The sequence below is a fragment of the Amblyomma maculatum genome, chromosome 9 (assembly GCF_055883805.1).
Source record: "Amblyomma maculatum isolate TAMU_Amacu chromosome 9, ASM5588380v1, whole genome shotgun sequence".
Taxonomy (NCBI): domain Eukaryota; kingdom Metazoa; phylum Arthropoda; class Arachnida; order Ixodida; family Ixodidae; genus Amblyomma; species Amblyomma maculatum.
The window spans coordinates 17139159-17159372 of record NC_139352.1 but is presented as its reverse complement, the minus strand read 5'-3'; the positions used below and the strand labels follow the sequence as shown (position 1 = coordinate 17159372).

The 20214-nt window shown below is 43.2% G+C and overlaps 1 protein-coding gene across 1 annotated transcript; it reads right to left on the bottom strand.

Annotated features, from left to right (window-relative positions):
* Positions 1 to 180: 180 nt before the first annotated feature.
* LOC146178444 (XK-related protein 6-like) lies at positions 181 to 20193 on the bottom strand. The gene is made up of 5 exons (XM_084578272.1): positions 19546 to 20193; positions 16330 to 16535; positions 12804 to 13092; positions 10520 to 10751; positions 181 to 8446 (listed from the first exon to the last, which is right to left on the bottom strand). Exons 1-5 carry the CDS (start codon positions 19956 to 19958, stop codon positions 8189 to 8191), a joined length of 1398 nt encoding a protein of 465 aa, XP_084434398.1. The 5' UTR covers positions 19959 to 20193; the 3' UTR covers positions 181 to 8188.
* Between the last annotated feature and the right edge of the window lie 21 nt (positions 20194 to 20214).

The window sequence follows — 20214 nt, the reverse complement described above, 5'->3', positions numbered from 1 at the left end:
TTTCGAATATTTTTTGTCTAATCAAAAAAATCAAAATTTCTCATACGACCACTAATGCAAGACCAACCAATAGTCCTTCGTCCATGCTCAGAGGCTGTGAAAAGTGAGCAAACCCTGGTGCTTCTGTGAACACGTGCCTGCAATGATGGCACTAATATGCTTCAAGAAGACTAGTAGCACTTCATCAAACCAGTGTATTTATTTGTCAGCACACAGTACATGTTCTACAAAAACAACACAAACATGAGCTTTGCGGAATAATGTGGAAGATACATAGCCGCACAAGCACTGCAGAGGTAAAGATTATGGGAATGCATGATAAGATAACAGCAGAGAATAAACAATGTTTAGCTCGGCCTAAACGTATGTCTGAGGCTAACGTCAAGCAGATGCATAAATCTCTAACACTCAAACGTTGATGACTCGTGAGACACAAAATCCAGCGCAAAGGTTTTGAGCTTTCCTTTTTTGAGCTTAATATATGTCTTTTGGCAGCCATGCCATGACAGCATATTTATAGAGCAGGCTGTTCAGATGCTAGAAAATAAGAAAAACAAAGCTAAATCATTAACAAATTATTTGCGGAGAATATAAACCAATATGATGTTAACAACCTCAGAATGGGAAAAAAAATTCAGGTGCATTCCTTTTCCTTTTTTATAAAGTTGCTAACAAGCCTATTTCAGCTTTCTATTGTGGCAGTGAATTCATCTTGTGCTTTAACACCAGAGTAACTATCTACTTGTTCACTGATTATACTAGAAAAGCAAAATGACAAAGAACCTGTTCAGGTAATGTGAAACTATGCAGCTATGAACCAATAATTATGCTTCTATGTCAATAAAAAAGATTACTGCCCTTCAATCTCAAAGCAGGTATCCTGACTGGAATGTCATGCAGTACGACTTGCAAGTGCATGCGCCAGTGTATATCGCTGCTTCGTAAACTACACCACAAAAATGCAGGCAGACCTTTTCCAGAGCATCTCTACCTGAGCTCTCAAAACCATCAGCACATGCTTTTTCAATGTTGAAGTTGAAGCCAGCACACCTGCCGCTGTGACCGAACATCATCAATGGTACACTCACAAAATGCATGGATGGGCTACTACATGACTATGCCCACCACCGAACCATGGACGCCTAAGCGTAACAATGGCTAATTAATGTCTCCTCGTCAATACAGCTCGGCATCGCAAAATGGAATGTACAGAATCACAGATGGCTCAATAAAAGCAACAAAACCTTGAAGCCAATGTATATTACCAGAGCAGTTTCTCACGACACTTCGTTAAATATACACCTCTTGGCTTTTATGCAGTAAATAAATGAGCTATGAAGTCAAATCACGTTGCACCACTAATTGCCGACAACTTCAAATGACAAGACATCAGTGTGAGCTAAGGCTTGTATCAACTGTAGACAATAAACAATGAGGATGAATGGAATCAGGACCATGATGGTAATACTAGTCGTAAAGAAGCAATTTTACACAGAAAGCACTACTGGCACATTCGACTGAGGGCCCACTGGTGGGGACCGTTCAGTTACAAGCTGAATTGCACTGGCAAGCTCTGTTCCAGTCGACATATGAACAGCAAAAATGCACCCTGGTAATGAACACAGGGGAAAACCTTTAATAGGAAACCTTGGACGAATGCATCATGCACGCAGCTCATAGCTAGCAAATGTTGACAGTAAAGACAGACACCCCATTAAATATCTTGTGAGAAACACACATACATTGTGTCTACAATAGGTCAAATGAAAAAAGTATTTGTTCTAATCAAACCCTGTGTTCACCCTTAGGCTACAAATCCATGAAAAAATGAAGGAGCTGAAATTGTTCCAAATATGACTAGAAGAACAAAGTGTAGAGAGCACAATACACGGGTAAGCCAGCTAGCACTGAGAACCAATAAATAGTCGACAAAAAAATGATGCATTAGTTTGCGACCTCGTAAGATGGGCACACTACTTAAGACAAACTTTCTAGCTAATATCCCCATGATGTAACTACAAATACCAGGGCTATACACGCTGCACATTGAGACCAATGTGCCAAAAATAGACAGTTAGCAAAAAAACATGTTTTAATGCTTTACTCTGCAATGGCATCATGCAGGATGCATGACAGATACCCTGAACATTAGATTTTATATGCATACAAGACAGCAAAGATTTGCTAAAAGTTAAGCCACTTATTCTGTTCCAAAAGTATGAGACTCCGAACAGTTGGTATGCAATACACGTAACAATAAAACAGTTAGTCAGACCAGGAGAGTTCACAGTACACAAAATGGTCAACCAATCCGCATTATACAATTAAGGCAGTGTCTCAAAATGTTTAAGCAAATGTAGAATATCATTTCAAAGTTATCATTCTTTAATCACTACATATTGCGCAGTGAAAAGATTGCAAGATTTTGGCCCTTGGCACTTGCATCAGCAGTATCAAATTAAACACAATTAAGGACACACTGTTGTTGTTTTTGCTTGCACTTTGTCCTCTCAAATATTTTGTTACAAGCTGTTCTGTTTCTGATGTCATTACAATCTCATTTTATTCTTGGCGTGAACAAGAAATTATGTGGAAACGTTTGTATTGGCCTCCAGAAGCACTGGAAAACACAAGCAAATGAATGTGTATGCCCAAACATCTCCAGTGAATATATGGCTACTGTTTGGGATGGATGCCCTTCATACATAAACAGACTTGCACAGAGAATGTGACAACCTGGCCAAGTCTAATCACATTTAGACTTAACGACATTCGTGCAACAATGCAACAGACAATCACAACCCCTGAAAGAGTACAAAGGTCAACTTCCCCAGTGGCTATACAGGTATTCACATAATATCATATGACAAAATTCACACTGTAGGAACATTTACAGCACAGATCATAGATCCTCGGAAAAGTGTCATCTAGACGGCAGGGTCCCACCGCAATTGTAGTAAGTGACTGAGAGCACGGGACCTTTAAAGAGGACAAAGCCCGCTTTCAAAAACAAGTGCCCTCAAAAGTGCCTTGTCCAGCTTCATCCTAATTCAGCAGTTAGCACATCACAATAACAGTTACCTAGCACTCAGAGCTGTGTTCTGCACTGAGGATAAGCTGAACCCCCGTTTTTCTAGAATGTGATGAGCTTCTAGGGCTCAAACGTATAAATAGGGCCAACTATCTTTCACTCTAGTTTTCAAGATTGTGCCATAATTGCTAACGAAAGTTGAAACAATGTTCAAGCTTTTTCGCAAAGCGTTGTGCTCTGCAATAAGGCTTGGCTAGTTGATGCCATCTGAACCAAAAATTGGAATTCTGCTCTTCTTGCTCACATCTCAAAATGCCATTGAACGCTGAATAATTAATAATATCATGCTGAGCTATCCAGTATCCGTGGCCTTTTACGACACCTCATTCCAGAGGACACAGATCTGAACAATGAGTTACAGAGGCTAATCAAGTCTATGCCGTCCTAAAAAGGGCCCCATAAGGGCATTTACTGCACAAGGTGGATTCAGGGTCAACTGATGGTGGAACAAATCACTGACCAATTAGCGAAACATTTTGGTGCAGTGTCTGGAACCATGGATGACATCATTACGGGGCCTCCTACAAGCTAAGCAGTGTCCGCAGGAAGTCTGAATGCCATCAAGGCTGTGTTGAGCAATCATATCCAAATTTAAAATACTAGAGCAGAAAAGCCTTGCACGTTTTACAGCAAGTTTTGAACATTCAATCCCTTGAAGCACACCAAATTCTAAATCCTGTCCAGTTGCCCTTACAAGCAAGGAAAAATATGCATGCTGTTAACAGTGAGACTTTTATGAACCAGCAGCACCATAATAAGGCCCGCTTATAAAGTGCGAAAGAGGAACTTTAGTATAGTGCAGAATGCACGACAAAGACGATAACGAGGCTGTTTGGGAACACTGGTGAAAAGCATTATGAAGGAGTTATGAGATAAGCACAATACAGAGGCATTATACACTTACTGAGCACAACTGTTGTTCCAGCACAGTCAAAAACAACATTTTCCTCAACAGTGAACAACATACACATGACAAAGAGCTAGAAACAAATCCAGACGCTCGCACACTTTTCGTGTCGCATGGCCAAGTGATGGGAACTGGCAAAATGTGAACCTGTCGTCCATCTTCGTAAAAGTGGCAGTGTGATATAATGATGGGTTATCCAATGCTCCACAATATGCGAGACATGCTGTCCCACTACACAGTGGTGCCTGAAGCACACGTGTGACAAAGTTTTCCAAGCCTATAATCAGGCTTGTGGCATTTGTGAAATGTGCAGTACTTGACATACGGTGCGTGTCACAAAATGGGTCACATGCCACACAAGAACAGTAGCCGGATAGCGCTGCACGTGGCAAAGTGAACCCCGTGCTGATATACCTATAAAGTATGTGACACAATGTGTGTCACAAAAGCAGCGTGTCGCTTCAGCATGAGACAAAAAGTGTCTCATGCTATTCAAAATGTATAAATGTGACTCAGAGCATGTCACGAAAACACGCCACCTCTAGATGCGACAAAAAACGCGTCGCGCATAAACAGGACAGAATTTGTTCAGGATAAAGTGGTAATAAGGCAGAATAAAGAAAGAAGGACCAGCCTTGAAGCTGCAGACGATGTAAACAGTTTACATATTACTAAATCTATCCTGCACAAAGGAGCTATGCAGATAATCAATTGTCTGCAATGAGCGAGAATCATGCAAGATTTGCGATATTTGCCGAGTTCATGAGTGCATAAGCACTCACTAAGTCATCAGTGAGCATTGAGCACCATGTTCATATAGCAATGCCCATGTGCATTTCATAACTTGCTATCAGGAGTTGGAATTTTGAGATCATATCGCTACTTAAGAAACAGTTCCCAATGCGTCGTTACATCAAAGATGTGCAACGTTGTGAGGGGCTCCAGAGGGATGTCAAGCAAGATAAAGCAAGCTAACTGCAACTCTTCTGTGGCACATCAGTCAAAGCTTCTTGCTAAATATATGCACGATAACACTAAGACATCAAAACGTGACCCTCACATTGCAAGCAATGTAAGTTACCGTTTGCATGGCTGCACGTGTAGTTTATTATATGCAGCCAGTCAGACTGCAAGCCTTCACATTCTACCTCATGCAAATGGGCAAGTAATGGCTTCCTATTATAAGTTAATTCCCTTAATGCCTCATAATTCATAAATTCCGTTTGTAACTTGGATGACGATAACTGCTAGGAGTTTGAAAGAGATGGCAACAAAGATGCTTGTACAAATAAATCTTCAGCTGTTTGCCTAGCTGAAATATCTATTCGACACAGTAGGCTGACAACAAAGTGGGCATGCTCGAAACCTACATACAAATTTTAGTCTCAATGCAAAATATGTACCTAGAATCTGTGAAAGCTCCCTGTTATCAAACGGGCCCCAAGCATGAGAACGAAGCTCGGAAGCTGCAAGCCTTTCTTCAAGCTGACAACTAACAACAGAGGTAAAGTGAGAGGCACTTATGCCACAAAGCAGCCACCTTCCTTCCATGCCCTGCAATATATACCAAATCATGCTCATGGTAACTCTAGACAATAGGGCCACTAGAATTATCAAACCAAAAAAATGACACCCAGGGCCATATAAAGCTGAACAAAGCACTTGCCTCAACCCTGTAACAACCGGTATTGCATGTGCGACAAAGAGCACAAAAATTCAAATAATTTTCAGTTCTGCACGAATAACTATGTAATTGGCTGGCACACTTGAGTTTTTGGTTTCCTCTCCAACATATTTATCAAAGCAAGGCCAATTAGTTGGCTGCCAGAGATGCAATAAGATTGTGAAAACATAAATTAATGCAAGTTAACCCTAACGGCAAAACGGCCTAAATTTCTGCGGTTAATAGTTTTGTATTTTGCATTTGATTTCCCGCATGCACCGATGTATTGGCACGAGGTTTTGTGGAAACTATAAACATCTAAAAATTACAAAGATTAGCTCAACTCATCTACCATGTAATTACCTTTCTCGTAACCAGTCTCAATTTTTACACCTCTGTGACAAAGAGACCATAATTAAGTATGAATTTTTGGAAGTTCCCAACTTTTATCCGAAACTTTTGAAGCCTGGAAATCAAAAGGTTGAGTACAAGCAATAAAAAATAAAAAGGAAAGCAAAAATATGTTCCACCACAAGAGCACTTTCTTTTAAAGTTTGGTTTGGTTTGTGGGGTTTAACGTCCCAAAGCGACTCAGGTTATGAGAGATGCCAAAGTGCAGGACTCCGGAAAATTCGACCACCTGGGGTTCTTTAATGTGAACTGACATCGCACAGCACATGGGCGCCTTGCTTTCCGCCTGCATCGAAAAGCGGCCACCGAGGCCGGGATTCGATCCCGCGTTTTTGGCAACAGTAGTCAAGCGTCGTAACCACCGCGCCACCCCGGCAGGGCACTTTGAAGTGCAACACGCTATTACAGCTGAGTGGCTCTGCAACACTCTGCACCAACTTTGTGCACAGCGATAACGTGCCAATTCAATGTCCCACGACATCGATTAACTGATGTCTTCTCAAACACAGCAACAAATCTGCTAATGAAATCTTCATAGCTCTTTTCAGTACAGGGCATCACACACATCCAAAGATGAATGAACACCAAAGCCAGTTCATAAAACTTCAAGCGCTACAATTCCATTCGAACTCCTTGATTATGCTAGATAAGCAGTAACCTAGCAAGATTATTGTTGCTGATATGTACTACTTCTGTTAAGACAAAAGTAGGGGTGTACGAATATTCGATATTTCGAATACGAATCAAATATGTTCGTTATTCGATCTGATTTTGAAAAACATATTCGTGATTTTCAAATATTCGGAAATTACCGATTACACCGCAAATTCACTGCAGTTTGCCCTCATTGCACGCTTCATCGCAATGCTTTATCACGTGGGCTGTATAGTGAGGCATCCTCAAAATGTGATGGGGCCATTGTTTTTTAAGAAGGACCTTTCCTTTTTTGATGAGGGCCTTCTCAACAGTGTGTGCAAGGCGTGTGTGCAAGGCGTAGCATCTGACGAAACCAAGTATGCATAAAGCGAAGCATTTGACGAAACCGGGAAAAAGTCTCGCAAACGTCTATTGTACAAGCGTTCATGATATAAAATTCCTGTAATGCAAAGAATTTCCTTTTTTTTAGGTCCATTCGATAATTCGAGTTTTCTGTTACTAATTTCTATATTTCTTCTAGTCCCTTGAAGGCCGAATCAGAAAGTTTACTGTACTCATCAGTGATACGATAGCTCCATCCGGTTTCATGCAGGTGCTTCTTGTACAAAAAAGTGGCTCACGGAATCCTGTATAAAATTTATACTGGATATTTCAGCAGGGCATACACTTCAGTGCAGTTGTAGTTTAATTCTGTTTGCAAATGCCATGTGAATTCTGAAATAAACTAAATGAACAGCGTTTGCTATTTTTTAAATTTTACATCTTTTTAACTGGTCAGATATTCGATATTTGATTCAATATTCGAAGGTATCTTTTTTCCTATATTCGTATTCGATTCCGATTTGAAAATTTCAATAATCGCACACCCCTAGAGAGATAATGCTACCACTCCTTTAGTTCCAGGCCTAGACATCAAAGTGACATCCTAAAACCAGTCAGGGAGGTGGCCCTCAGTGGGGTGGTGTCAGTGGCTAAAATATGCACCAGACTGGCTGAATCTACTAGCCGCATTCGCAAGGCCAGAAAACAGAATGCGCGAACTCAACAGTCATGCAGTAACAGTAGCGTAAAAGACTGTGGCAGTTGCCTTTGCAGTACCACTGCTCTCTGGCTCAGTGTCCACAGGTTGAAAGAAGAATGCGTATTACAATTAGCCCAACCGATCATACCTATCATCTGCCTGTGCTATAGACACAGTGGGACACACCATAAACGTCGGTCACTGCGGAACACACTTCCCATGGTCTTCTCCATCACACTTCACACTGGATCAACAAGGTGGCAACAGCACTGCCTTCTGGCATTCCGTGCCACTTCACCACACCATCTCGCGACTTCACAACACGTCAGCAAAGCTCTTCACCACACAACCAGCCCCATCGTCTGCTCGCGAATTGCACGACGCAGAGTGAGGGATCACGAAGCAACCACTCCCCGAAGGAGGGAGCTCGGCTGCGTGTCAGACGGCTGTCACTTTGAATCCTGGCACGGAGCATGGTGAGTCGCCACTCTCATAGAAGGAGGTATCTGAGGAGTCACCATTGGGAGCAACATCAGCGAGCTTGACGCGGGGTGGCGACCTGCGCCTCACATTGGGACTGTCCTCGGCCGAGTCTTCCTGTTCGTCAGACATGTACCCGGAGCGGGTATTGGCGTCTCGCATTTTGGGTTGCACGATGCTGGAGGCATTCGGGTGTAGCAGCAGATAGTAGATGACCTGCAGCGAACAGAAACGTTTGAAAAAAGCACAATGTAAAAATGGATTTACAGACTCAAGGGTATATTGCAAAGTAGATTAGGGGTGATAAGGCGCTTCTCGGCAGTGCCTAACCGCAGGTATATATGATGCTGACATGCTAATGTTTGCCATGGATGCTTGACGGCCAGTCTCTGCGGACGACAAGTTCATCTGGTAATGCTGAACTCACAGACCGATCGCAGTTTGCAAGGTTATTTGCAGACGAGGAAACCTCCAGCAACATCGATCGCAACTAATAGAAACCGATCGCACTCGACTGCAGCCACAGAAGAGGAAAATTATTAAAAGCCTTAGAGCCCCCACAATGGCATGATTTTGTTTTGCCTCAAAGAACGGACTGGATCCGGAACACACTGTTGCTGCCTGTAAACAAGGGTAAGACTGTTTAAAAGCAAAATTTCTCCGCATATGTAGAGCTCTTTACACTTCTTCGTTATTGCGTAAAACTCTGCACACATTTTATGCACTCTTACTGCTACTAACTTCATAGAAAATGAATTTTCTTCAAAAATAAACTTGCTTAAAGGCCTTTGCAAAGAAAAAAACAAGGAAAAGCATTTGGGCATATCTTTTACTATCTTATTAGCTTTTTTCGTAAAATGTCATGCCTTGGAATCATGGTGGCATTCACTTTGTAGTCATCGCACGAAATTTTGACGGAATTGCTGGTGGAATGGAATCGATTTTGGCATTGTTACATTATTCCACCCCAGTTTTCTGTTGCACCTAGAAACTGACATACTTACTTGCATAAAACAAGTGTTTGACTCTGAAATTGAAGTCCTGTTAGTCCAACTGCTGGTTCATCAAAATTATGGCTTTTGTACCACCAACTTCAAGTGTATAGCACGGGCTCACCTGGTTTAAATAAGTCCATTTGATTAAATAAATTTTCAGCCTCTTAGAGTTCAAATCATCAAGGGCCAATTATATAATAAAATAAATGGTTTGCAATGCACAAGGCAATGAGCAGTGATGCTGTATTTAAGACAGTCCCCTAGTCAATGAAATAAGTTACTGGCATGATCCAGCATCCACCTTGCCAGCTGCAATCAGTTAGTTGCTAACACGCTAGTCAAAGATCCTCAGATGGTTGAAATTTAATCTGGAACCCTCCACTATGGCATCCCTTATAGCCCGACCTACTTCGACAGATTAAACCTGACATGTCATACCTCCTACCAAATATCAACATCTGCCTTTCTTGCTCTCAATTATCACTCTTCTGGCGATGCTTTATGCAATGGCTGTAGGTGTATATGAGGCTTAAAGTCATTATCACCTAAATTCTCACTTATTTATCAATGCTCATTACCATAAGACCTACTGCCACGCGCTGGTATCGCTAATGTGGTATCGACTCGTTCCTAGAATGTAATCAACCAGTTGAGTCCTGCTTGCTAGAAACAAAAACCAAAAGAATAATATGCAATTTTGATCCAAATAACTAAAGAAAGGCCAGTCTCCCTGTCCAGGCAGTCTAGCCTGCGGGAGGATATAAATTACACCGACAGGCCTGTAATGATCATTTAAGAGAACACCAGCTTTCACTGAAATAAAAAACTTGGTCAAATTTACCCTTGAACTGCGGAGCGTGCCTAGAAGCTACACGCGATAATCCATGCCTACCTTTGCTGGCAAAAACAAAATACTTGAGGAGAAGCCATGATCAGGTGGCACACGAGCTTGTCGAGGCATTTTTTTATAAGAAATAAAGGGAACAATTGTGTAAGCGACCCGTCAATCAGCTTGTATCAAAATGAAAGCACTAGGCCTTTGGACGACTTTCTAAAGATCTATAAAATTTATAACAATATATTGTGAGCATGCGCTTGTTGTACACCCTTCTCGTTCTTGTTTGTACGTGCGCAGTATGTTTGCTCAATGCAAGACGCAGTTAAAGCCTGGCAACAAATGGGTGATTTTTTGTCAAGCAGCCCACGGCTAGACAGTGCCAAAGATGAAAAGGCGGAAGCAAATGGGTCACGGCTAATGACAAACGGGTCCAGAAAGAAACAGGCCGGTACCCACCAGGAACACCATACCCATGCAGTAGCTGCAAAAACTTCCCAGCAGGGCCACCGTCTCGTACCAGGGACTGCCCTGCTTGTAGTGGTACCACAGGCCCAAGAGGAGGGCGTTCTCGCCAAAGGTGAAGGCGTAGAAGAAAGCATACCGGAACCGTCGGTGACCCGGTGCCAGATCGATGAAGCAGAAAATGTAGACGGCTGCCAGCACCGCCTTGAAGCATAGCTTGTCACTTCTGGAGGAAGCGGCAAGAAGAAAATGGGAGTGTGCTGCTGAAGCGTAATTTTGAGAATTCTGAATTGGGCGGCTTTAATGTTCTGCGTCAGCGACTCAAGCTATGAAGGATGCAGCTGTGAAGGGCTTCGCATTAATTTACGCCACCTGGGGCCCTTTAATGTGTGCCGACATGGCATTACACACAGGCATTTTTGTACTTTGCCCCCATTGAGATATGGCCCCTGCAGCCAGGTATGAATCCCTGTTCTCGAGAGTAGCAGCTGAATGCCAAATGCACTAAGCCGTAACGATGGGTGCATCTGCATGTTCAGGCTCTAAGTTCAACTGCATCACATATTGGAAATGTCAAAAATGCTCAGATTTATTTCGTAGTTATATGTAAACTTATTCTCAATGGCACAAGAACAAGTAACTCTGCGTTCAATTTATTATTTCATTCTTGCATTTGACTTTCTACAAAAACTCTGAGAATCTCTAGACTCAGTACAGCAGATACCTGTTCTATACAAAGTTGAGAAAAGTGTGCAGACATGACAGGGTTCTAAAGCGTGTGAGAAGTTGTCACTCGCCATCTACATTATGCAGGCGAGAAGGGGGTTCCCCTAAAAAGGACAGAACAGAAAGTAGCAAGTAGTGCATGGTGCATCCTTAAAAGGCAACTCTGAAGGAGTTTTCACCATTTTGAGTTATTGATTGTATAACATTCCACGATGTTTCCTGTCTCCAATAAAACAAAGAGTTCCTTTTTTTTAAATTGCTTTTAGAAAGGAAAAGCAGCAAAATCGAAACTGAAACTGGTTTCATGGCCAGAGACAACATTTAGGATGAAGAATCAATGACATCGCATACAGTACTGAAAAAAAACAACCTTTCATGCACATTAAATGGCAGAAACAGAGATTGCAAATCACGATGAGGTTCATAAAATACCTAAGGTGACCTAATACAAGCCTCAATATTTATTTTTCATGCAGAGGCGGGTACCTATTAGCATGGGTATAATGATTGTAACCTCACAAACACAGTGAGAAAGCGAGGACTCGGCAAAGTTGATTGTGCATGCTGCTTTTGGCACGCTGAACTCTTTACGAAACAGAACAAATTTGACACAGACAAGATGAAGTGTTTCGTCTTGCTTTCTACACACCAAACTCTTTAAGAAATGGAACCATTTGCTCCATTTCGTAAAGAGTTTAGCGTGTTAAAAACAGCAAACGCAGTGCTGCCAACAGTGTTGTACAAGCAGTGCCTCAACACTGAGAACCATCACCTTGTACAACCAGGCAGAACACCACAAAGAAGTTTTTGCCCCATTTGTTGCATTTTCTAAACCGAACCATAATTGGCCACAAGACAGATGACAACCTCAGAAAAGAGCAGCTCAATGCAGAAGCTTGTTCCGTTTTGCAAAAAATAGTACCAGCACTTCTTAAGAATGGTCGGTTGGTTGGTTTATGGGGTTTAACATCCCAAAGCGACTCAGGCTATCAGAGACGCCGCAGTGGAGGACTCTGTAAAATTTCGACCGCCCGGGGCCCTCAAACATGCGCGGACATCGCACAGCCCATGGGCACCTTGCTTTTTGCCTCTCCACAGAAAAGGGGCCGCCGTGGCCAGGATTTAACCCAGCATCCTTGTGTCCAGCAGTCGATTCCCCTAACCTCTGCACCATTATCTTGTTAAGAATGTAATCTCTAAGTTCAACAAAGCCAGAACCATCGCAACAAGCAAAGAAACAAGCAGATTTTGCCCCCACAACTTTTTTGTGCCAAACAGGGTTGATTTTAAGAAACCCATATGGAGCAAGACCATGGCAGAAAAAACAGAAAGGAAAGAGATCTGTACAACACTCACAAGACTTACCCATGCGCAAAAAGACTCTCGGAAGATTTTCGTGTCAAATGAACCTGTCTCTTGTGCATTAAGCCCGCTTTCCATCTCCCCCCCCTCCTTTACAAGAAATATGCAAAGATCTCCCAGCCCAACACAGAGCCAAAGCAGCATCCTTTTAGCTGTCTGTGGTACACGTGTGAAATGCGTGGGCACTCACCTGTCCTCGTACTGGCGGATGCGTACAAACTTGATGAGCCAAGCATACATGAGCACCCAGCGCACTCCACAGACGATGAACAGTGCCCAGTGGAACACAGAGGTGAACAGGGTGAGCGCCACGAGCCGTGGTACGAGCACCATGAGACGCCAGCAGTAGCACACAATGGTGCCCAGCCAGGAGACGTTGGGGGCATCCTCGAGCGAGAAGCGCAGTGTCCGGATGTAGGCCACTAGGGACCAGGCCACCGACGCCACGCCGACCGTGATTGACGCCACCTGCACCAGGACTGACGCCGCACAACGAGATCGGTTAACAATAAAATACAAAAATTTGCCTCCCAAAACATTGTTGAGCCAGAGAGCATAATGTTGCAGGGGAGATTCAAGGTACATACTATCAACTACCTTGGGTGCTCTAAATAGACACTGAAAAAAGCTCTGCATAATTTTTGTGGTCAATAACCGGCAGCAAAGGATGAATTTATTTCTGAGAATATTTAGATTTCAAAATAGAGCACCTCTCGGTTAAAGCTATTGATGCCATGCAACAAAAAGAATGCAGTGCTCATCGTGTGGGAGTAAATGGCTGTGATGCTAGACCTCAGACATCCATGTAAAAAAAAAAAGGCTGACTTGCTTTGAGTACAGTTTGCTCAGGGAAAGCGGCCAGCAGTAGTAGAACCAGTTTAACCTGATTGAATTACATTTTTCTAGTGCATGAAAGCAGCTTTTTTTGGCAAAAGTACAGACTTGTAATCAGGACGTGTCACTCTAATCAATGCAAGTGGCCTTCAGTTCGTCTTGAGTGACCTTTTAAAGTGATACTATTAAGGCCCACATCACATTTTTGTTCTCAGAACTGCAACTGTGTTAATCTGCCAAATAGTTCGGTTACATGACAGTGTGCCTGGCTAGGGCTCGGCCACCTGGCATATTGCTCGTTCCATGGTAACTTTGCCCTCTCCTTGTCATAGCTGGCAGCCACTATAGAGACTTCTTGTAACAAGATGCCTAGCAAATACACCGTAACGAAAATAGCTTTCTTTTTGTCCTTTGATTTTATAGCATTGAAAGTGGAAAGCTGCATTAGAAGCATGCATAAATAATGAATACTGACAACATACTATGTTTTAAAAAAAAAACTAACATAATTGCAAGCAGGGGCCATATTCCACTGCGCAACTATTCATGCCGTGCAACTGCACAAATAGTTTGTGCAAAGTATACAGTAGAATCAATTAACGTAGTCCTTTCACAATTCTGTTAAAATTTATTGGGGCAGCAAAAAAGCACTGCCGAGAAATTAGGAGTTAATGCTGGAACATTGAACATCCTTACTTCCCCAATGACTTAAACGCACTGATGTCAGTGATGCTGTCAACCGTTGTGCGTTTGCTTCATCTAAACAGGGACTACAAGGTATACTAAGCTGTGCAACATAGAGACAATTATAATGTCCTAATATAACAATCTGCCGTTTTTACTATTAAAGCAGCCCACAGAAGCCAGAAAATTATGTAAGAACAAAAGGCCACAGCAATGCTGATCAAATTTCTGGCATTGCATTCATACTGGTTGGACAAATTGGTTGAAAGCAGCTGCTAAATGGCGCAGAACCAGGATACGACAAGAAAAAGTATGCGACAACTGTTCTGTGCTGTGTGCTCTTCCACGCTGATACAAGCGCTCGTGTCATTGAGTGCTCTTTCTTTTCTTGTCTTGGTTTTGCACTGAAAATTTTGCCAACTGCACCTGTGGTCATATGAATTCCCCATCAAATGCAAATGAGCCAGCTCTATCATGTCCAATACTGGAAATGGGCAGTACTGCCGAAATAGGAAGGCAGCATCTCACTCACTCTCCTTGAAGCTGCCATGTGCGACAACTTCAGAAGTGCGAGCCATATTGAAGCCCTCATGGTTGTTAGCGTTCTTTCCAAACGACAAGGGCAGGGGAGTGACAAGCTAGGCTTTATGCAAACAGTACTATGGCCCCACTATGTGTTGACGAACACTGCAACAAAGGCCCTTGTGATCAGTGTGAAAACTGGCTTTTTTTTTTCTTTTTACTTCCTCTAAGTGGCCTCAAGGTACAATGTTTTGTTTGTTCACTGGAGGAATGATGGTGTGAAACCAATAAATCACCCCTGCTGCCTCACAGAGGAGCTCATTGGGGACTTTGTTTGATTTTTATTTAACAATTCAGTCACCTTAAAGCGCAGAAAACAAAACGCTGGGTGTATTTTAAAATGATATTTTATCGGTCTAGCACAGCTGCTTGCTTCCGCTGCTTTTCCTTTTAGTGTCCCTCTAATTTCTGGCATTTCGCAGTTTTTTTCACCATCCTTGCATGATAAAAAGCACAATAGTGGTAAGCACACATAAGTTACCTTAACATGCAAGCACAGTTCAGTAAAGAAAACATTCCTTGACATCACCACTGTTCATTCGTAAAAGCAACCTATGATAACAATGAGCATCCTTCGTTATCTGCTGTCTTCTAGTTTAAAACAGCACTGCTTCCTGTGAAAGAAACCACACTATAATGAAAAAGTTCTGATCCATAAACCTGTGTCGACTTCAATCTGCTCTCAGGATTACAACCCTTTCGGTGCCCCTTTCGGCGCACTGAAATCTCAGTACACAAGTGTTACGGTTGAGATCAAACCCATAAACTTACTCTTACTGGCAAAATGACATAGCTCATGGACCACCACAGCACAAGGGGTCACTTCACTGCAGCTTTCAAACTTATCCCCGTGGAGATGGCAGAAAGTCACTTAGGTCAAACTCACGTGCTTTCCATCAGCAGAACCATGCTGCTACTACTAAGCTATGGCGGCTCATTGGTCGCACTTCAAAGCAGTGCATTTTATTGCTGCACAGCAATACCAGGCAGCCCTTGCAGCGGTCTTGATAGGATGACAATTTTGGAACACTTACCAAGGTGCCACTTGACACTGAGCTCTAAAAGAAGCCTTGTTTGAAGAGCCCAAACCCCCTTAACTACCAAGAAATATGCCACTTAAGATCGATTTTTTACTGGCTGCCTGCGCAGTTTTCATTAATAACAATTGTTAACAATCATGCAGGTGCCCGACTACTGTTCCGGAGTATCCGAGTTCGGTCCCAACCACCAGTGGATGTGTTTCGATGGAGGCGAAATGGAGATGCGCCCGCGTGCTGTGCAATGTCAGTGCACATTAAAGATTCCTAGGTAGTCGAAATTACTCTGCAGCTCTTTATTACGGCTCCTCTTTCTCTGTTTCCAATTTCACTACCACCTTCCTCCTTTCCTATACGGTGCAATTTGACAGATACAGTGCCTTTTCTTTCCTGTGAACCAATTATTAAGACCACTAGAAATGGCTCCTCGGCCTTTAAAACTAAAACATGTTGCACTACACTGCACAGTGCCTTTGACAATACAAGTCGCACCATCTGTTGGTGGTCTCCACAATATGCCTCCAGTTGCTACATGACCAAGCAGACTTGCAGGTGAATGTCAAGAGAAGTGACTCTCACCCATAGGTCTTGGCTGCTCTGGAGCAGTTGTAAGCACATAGACTTGCAGCAGCAATTGCGGCACCGACTCCAGAAAGGACTCGACCAGTCGCAGCACAGATGCATCATTGTCCTCCCACAGCATCAGCTGGTAGTAGATGCGACGGTCTGTCTTGGTCCGTGACTTGTCCTGGCTCTTGAGGCCAAAGGTCAGTGAGCTCAGGTACCTGGAAGAAAGAGTCAGAACAAGTTGCCCCATTCTGGCACAAATATACTGTCACGTAGGAGTTACAAGGTCGACGACACAAATGAAAGGTCGATGATTGCACCGAAGAAACTCTTTATTGGGCTGACTTGCGCCTGCAAAAGAACTAAGCAACTCGGCGGCAGCGATAGCAACAAACGTGCTCGTCGGTCGTCGGACAAAGAATGCTCGTCACACTCGTCAACGCTCAATTTAAAGGCTGCACAGAACAATCTAGATAACGTCGCAAACAGCTACCAGCACGGGCTGGAACATTGTGGAAGGACACCCGAGTGGCCGGAACCTTCGAGACAGATCTCGGTGCATCTTGCGCTACATCAAAACTGATAAAGGTGTGACTCGCGACATCGAGCATTAACAAACAAAGATTACGGAACTGATACGCGGTCCAGAATCAGAGTGATAAGCCTGTATGCCGGCGGCTGTTAAAAAACAACAAACACAGTTTTGAAGGTTTTGCGGCAATATGTACAAAAGCTGCAGAGAGCTCATAAATGAGCTCGGTGCTCTTTGGAGGGTCATGTACTTTCAAGCTGCAAAGGTACTATGGTTACTGTGCCGGCCAACACAGCATCTACTGTGTACAATGCTGAGTCCATTGATTTGAACAATAACAGTACCCTGTATCTTCAGGCTATGTCAACAGGCTTCAGTCACATAAGGTAGCATGTGGCTAAGAAGTGTTGGCATGCTGCCGCAGGATTAGCAAGTGTATACAACAGCATGTAATATTGGTAACATAGAACCACATAATGAGATTAGCTCAATGCTTTTTTGGACTGTGGTTCCTAATACACCTACAGACTGGCTAATTGATCAGGTTTATTCAAATTGCAGAATTCATCTAAGCATGAATTGTATGGAAAGTGCCTCTTTTAATTTAAATTGTGCAAAATTAAAACAAAATATCAATTCCCTCCAAGTTCAAATTACTAAAAGCTGAATGTACCATCAAACAACACTGTTTTATTTCTTCATAATTTTTTGGCTTCCATGGTCCTTGTCCTGTTATTACCTGCAGTTTACCTGTCCTTTTCTTTTGGCCCACTTTGTGCAAAAAGAAGAGATGTCATGCCAGCCACTATAACTTATCACAAGTGGTTATTTCCAACAATGAACTAAGAAATCAAACTCTTTAGCCTTGTAGTGTTTATTTTCAGCATTGCTTGTCCAAATGAGAAATAGCAATGGAACTTCCTCACAGCTAGGAAAGATCGCCATGAAGAAAGTGATGGAGTTCCTGGCCTTTCACTTGCTTTCGGCTTGAGGGACAAAAATGGAAAAAACCGGACCTGTGACTGCGTGTAAGGTGACTACAGTCCAGCCTTAGTGGATGCATCTTATTGCAACCAAAATGCAAAAAACAGCCGTGCGATAGAAGCAATGAAAGAAACTTTGGTGCATGCTTTAAAAAAATCTCGTGCAGTCGAAATAAACTCGAGGCATTTCTCCATGAGGTAAAGTGTAGCACACTGTGCGGCTATGGCAGGCAAAAATCCAATAAACCTTTCAGCAAATTGGAAAGTATAGTGATGAGTGCCCCTTAAAGCAGAAAGATGATAAGCTGAGTGCGTCTATCACATCAAGCGCTCCTATTTGCAGCGATGCTAACCTGTTAGCTGTGCCACCCTGCATCGATTGCTGCCACAAGTGAAACAACTGTCATTACTTCACAACAGTACACACCACATAAAGGACTCACGCTAGTGAGCTACATATACAGTATATACATATATATGCAGTACATATTAAAACGCTTTTCTGATAAATTATAGAATGAGTATCCAGCAGTGTTTGCCATTAAGGCACTAAGCGTAGAAAGCTACGCTAATTGGTTTCTAGTAAAACTGTGAGACATTCTTCAAGTGCACGAAAAAACACACAGACAAAGGTTCGTATTGTCTCTTCTACCTTCGTCTGTGTTTTTTTTCGTGCACTAGAAGAATGTCTCACAATTGCCATTAAGGCATATTTTTGTCGATCTCGCAACCCTTATTTTGCAAGGATGGCAGTTCTTAGGCACGGAAGCATTCAGCACGTATTAGAAGCACTGTAACAACAAAGGACAGATTGCACACCAAATTGGGGCCTTAAATTGGGCTTGCTTTATGGACAAGCCCAAAATGGCAGTCAAAGGAATATACAGCCAGTTCTTTTCAGCACAGTATCCATATGTTGTGCCATTAGATTGCAATGCTAGACATTAAACGTAACTACTTAATTACTGTAAAATGTTTCAAGTTCAGACATACAACTACACTGGAAATTAGTAACCACACAATGACAATCCACTTTAGGAGGGTAAATATTTGTCTAACTCCTAACAAAACTTGCATTGCGGAAAAGAGACAAGGCTCTTCTTAAAAATGCCGAAACGGGGGCTGTTACTGAAAGCCAAATCTGTGTGCTTGCATTCTGCATGAAAGAAAAATGCTCTTCTTGGTCATTAGTATCATTTCATTCGGTGAAAAAATAAAATCCTTCGTACAACTCCCACTTACATGTTACAACCAAAGCTAAAAGAGACTCCTACTGTGACGACGAATAGAAGGTGAACGCGACAACTGCGTCGAAGACATATCTTATCACGTCGTCTATCATCGACACGTGCGACGACATGAACATTACAAAGGGACCGGAATAACGGGTACCAGTTCACCAGTAACATTGAACCTTTCCGGAATAAATACGGTCTGAAGGAGGTACACAGTGCTGTTCTGCCGAACATGTTCGTTTTCGTGTGAACAAAACAGGATCGCCCACTACATAATGCTGAAGCTATTGACAACACAGCACACCTAACCCAACTTACCACCTTTACCAAACGAGGAGGTAATCACGACAGCACACCTTACTACTGACTATTGGAACTTACTAACCTTACCAAACGACGAGGTTGTGATCTGTGCATATAGCAATCAATTCAATGCCTAACTACTAGCGTTGTCATCCACAAAAGCAGCGATTATTACCTGAAAACGATGGCAAGCTGGAAGACATGAAGCACGACGGCTAGCCACGTCTTCTGCCTATACTCGTCGTATTCGGGCCGGCGTGTCTGGATGAGGCACCACTTCAAACTGATCCAAGTGACAATCCACGACGGGACCAAGATGAACACGAGTGTCAGTGCGAAGTAGACCAATGCACCGTGCTGGAGGTGCCCGTACGCGACCCAGGCGTCCAAAACGACGTCCACGATCACCATCACCATGGAAAAAATTAGCACAGTCTTGTCCCAGCACGTGAAGGACAGAGACTCTGACACGGCGTCCGTTTCAACAGCGTCTTCCATCGCCCTGAAGCCATCCATTCTCAGTCCCCCCTCCGCGGGCGAATACGAGCGGCCGTTCGGCGGACTCGGTGTGGTGGCAGCCGCCAGCATGCCGCCGCAGGAGTGCCCGGTCCTGTCCGGTCGAGCCTCACCCCGAATCAAAGAACCGTACCGCGCTCGACGGCGAACGAACGAGTTTGTTTACCTCGGACGCTGCGGCCACGATGCTTCCCCCGTCGCCCAGCGGTCATCTCTGCGCGAGGAAGTGCAAGGTGACTGCACTTCCGGACCGGTCGATGTCAAGCGCTACCGCGTTACTTTACCAACCACCAAGGCCAGGGACGCTGTCTTTGATCAAATTCCAGGC

Coding starts and splice junctions, on each gene's coding strand:
- LOC146178444 (XM_084578272.1), bottom strand. CDS start 19,958: ATGCTGGCGGCTGCCACCACACCGAGTCCGCCGAACGGCCGCTCGTAT. Junction 16,536..19,545: donor CAGCTTGCCATCGTTTTCAG/GTAATAATCGCT, acceptor TCTTTCTTCCAG/GTACCTGAGCTCACTGACCT. Junction 10,752..12,803: donor ATCCGCCAGTACGAGGACAG/GTGAGTGCCCAC, acceptor CGCTTCCTCCAG/AAGTGACAAGCTATGCTTCA.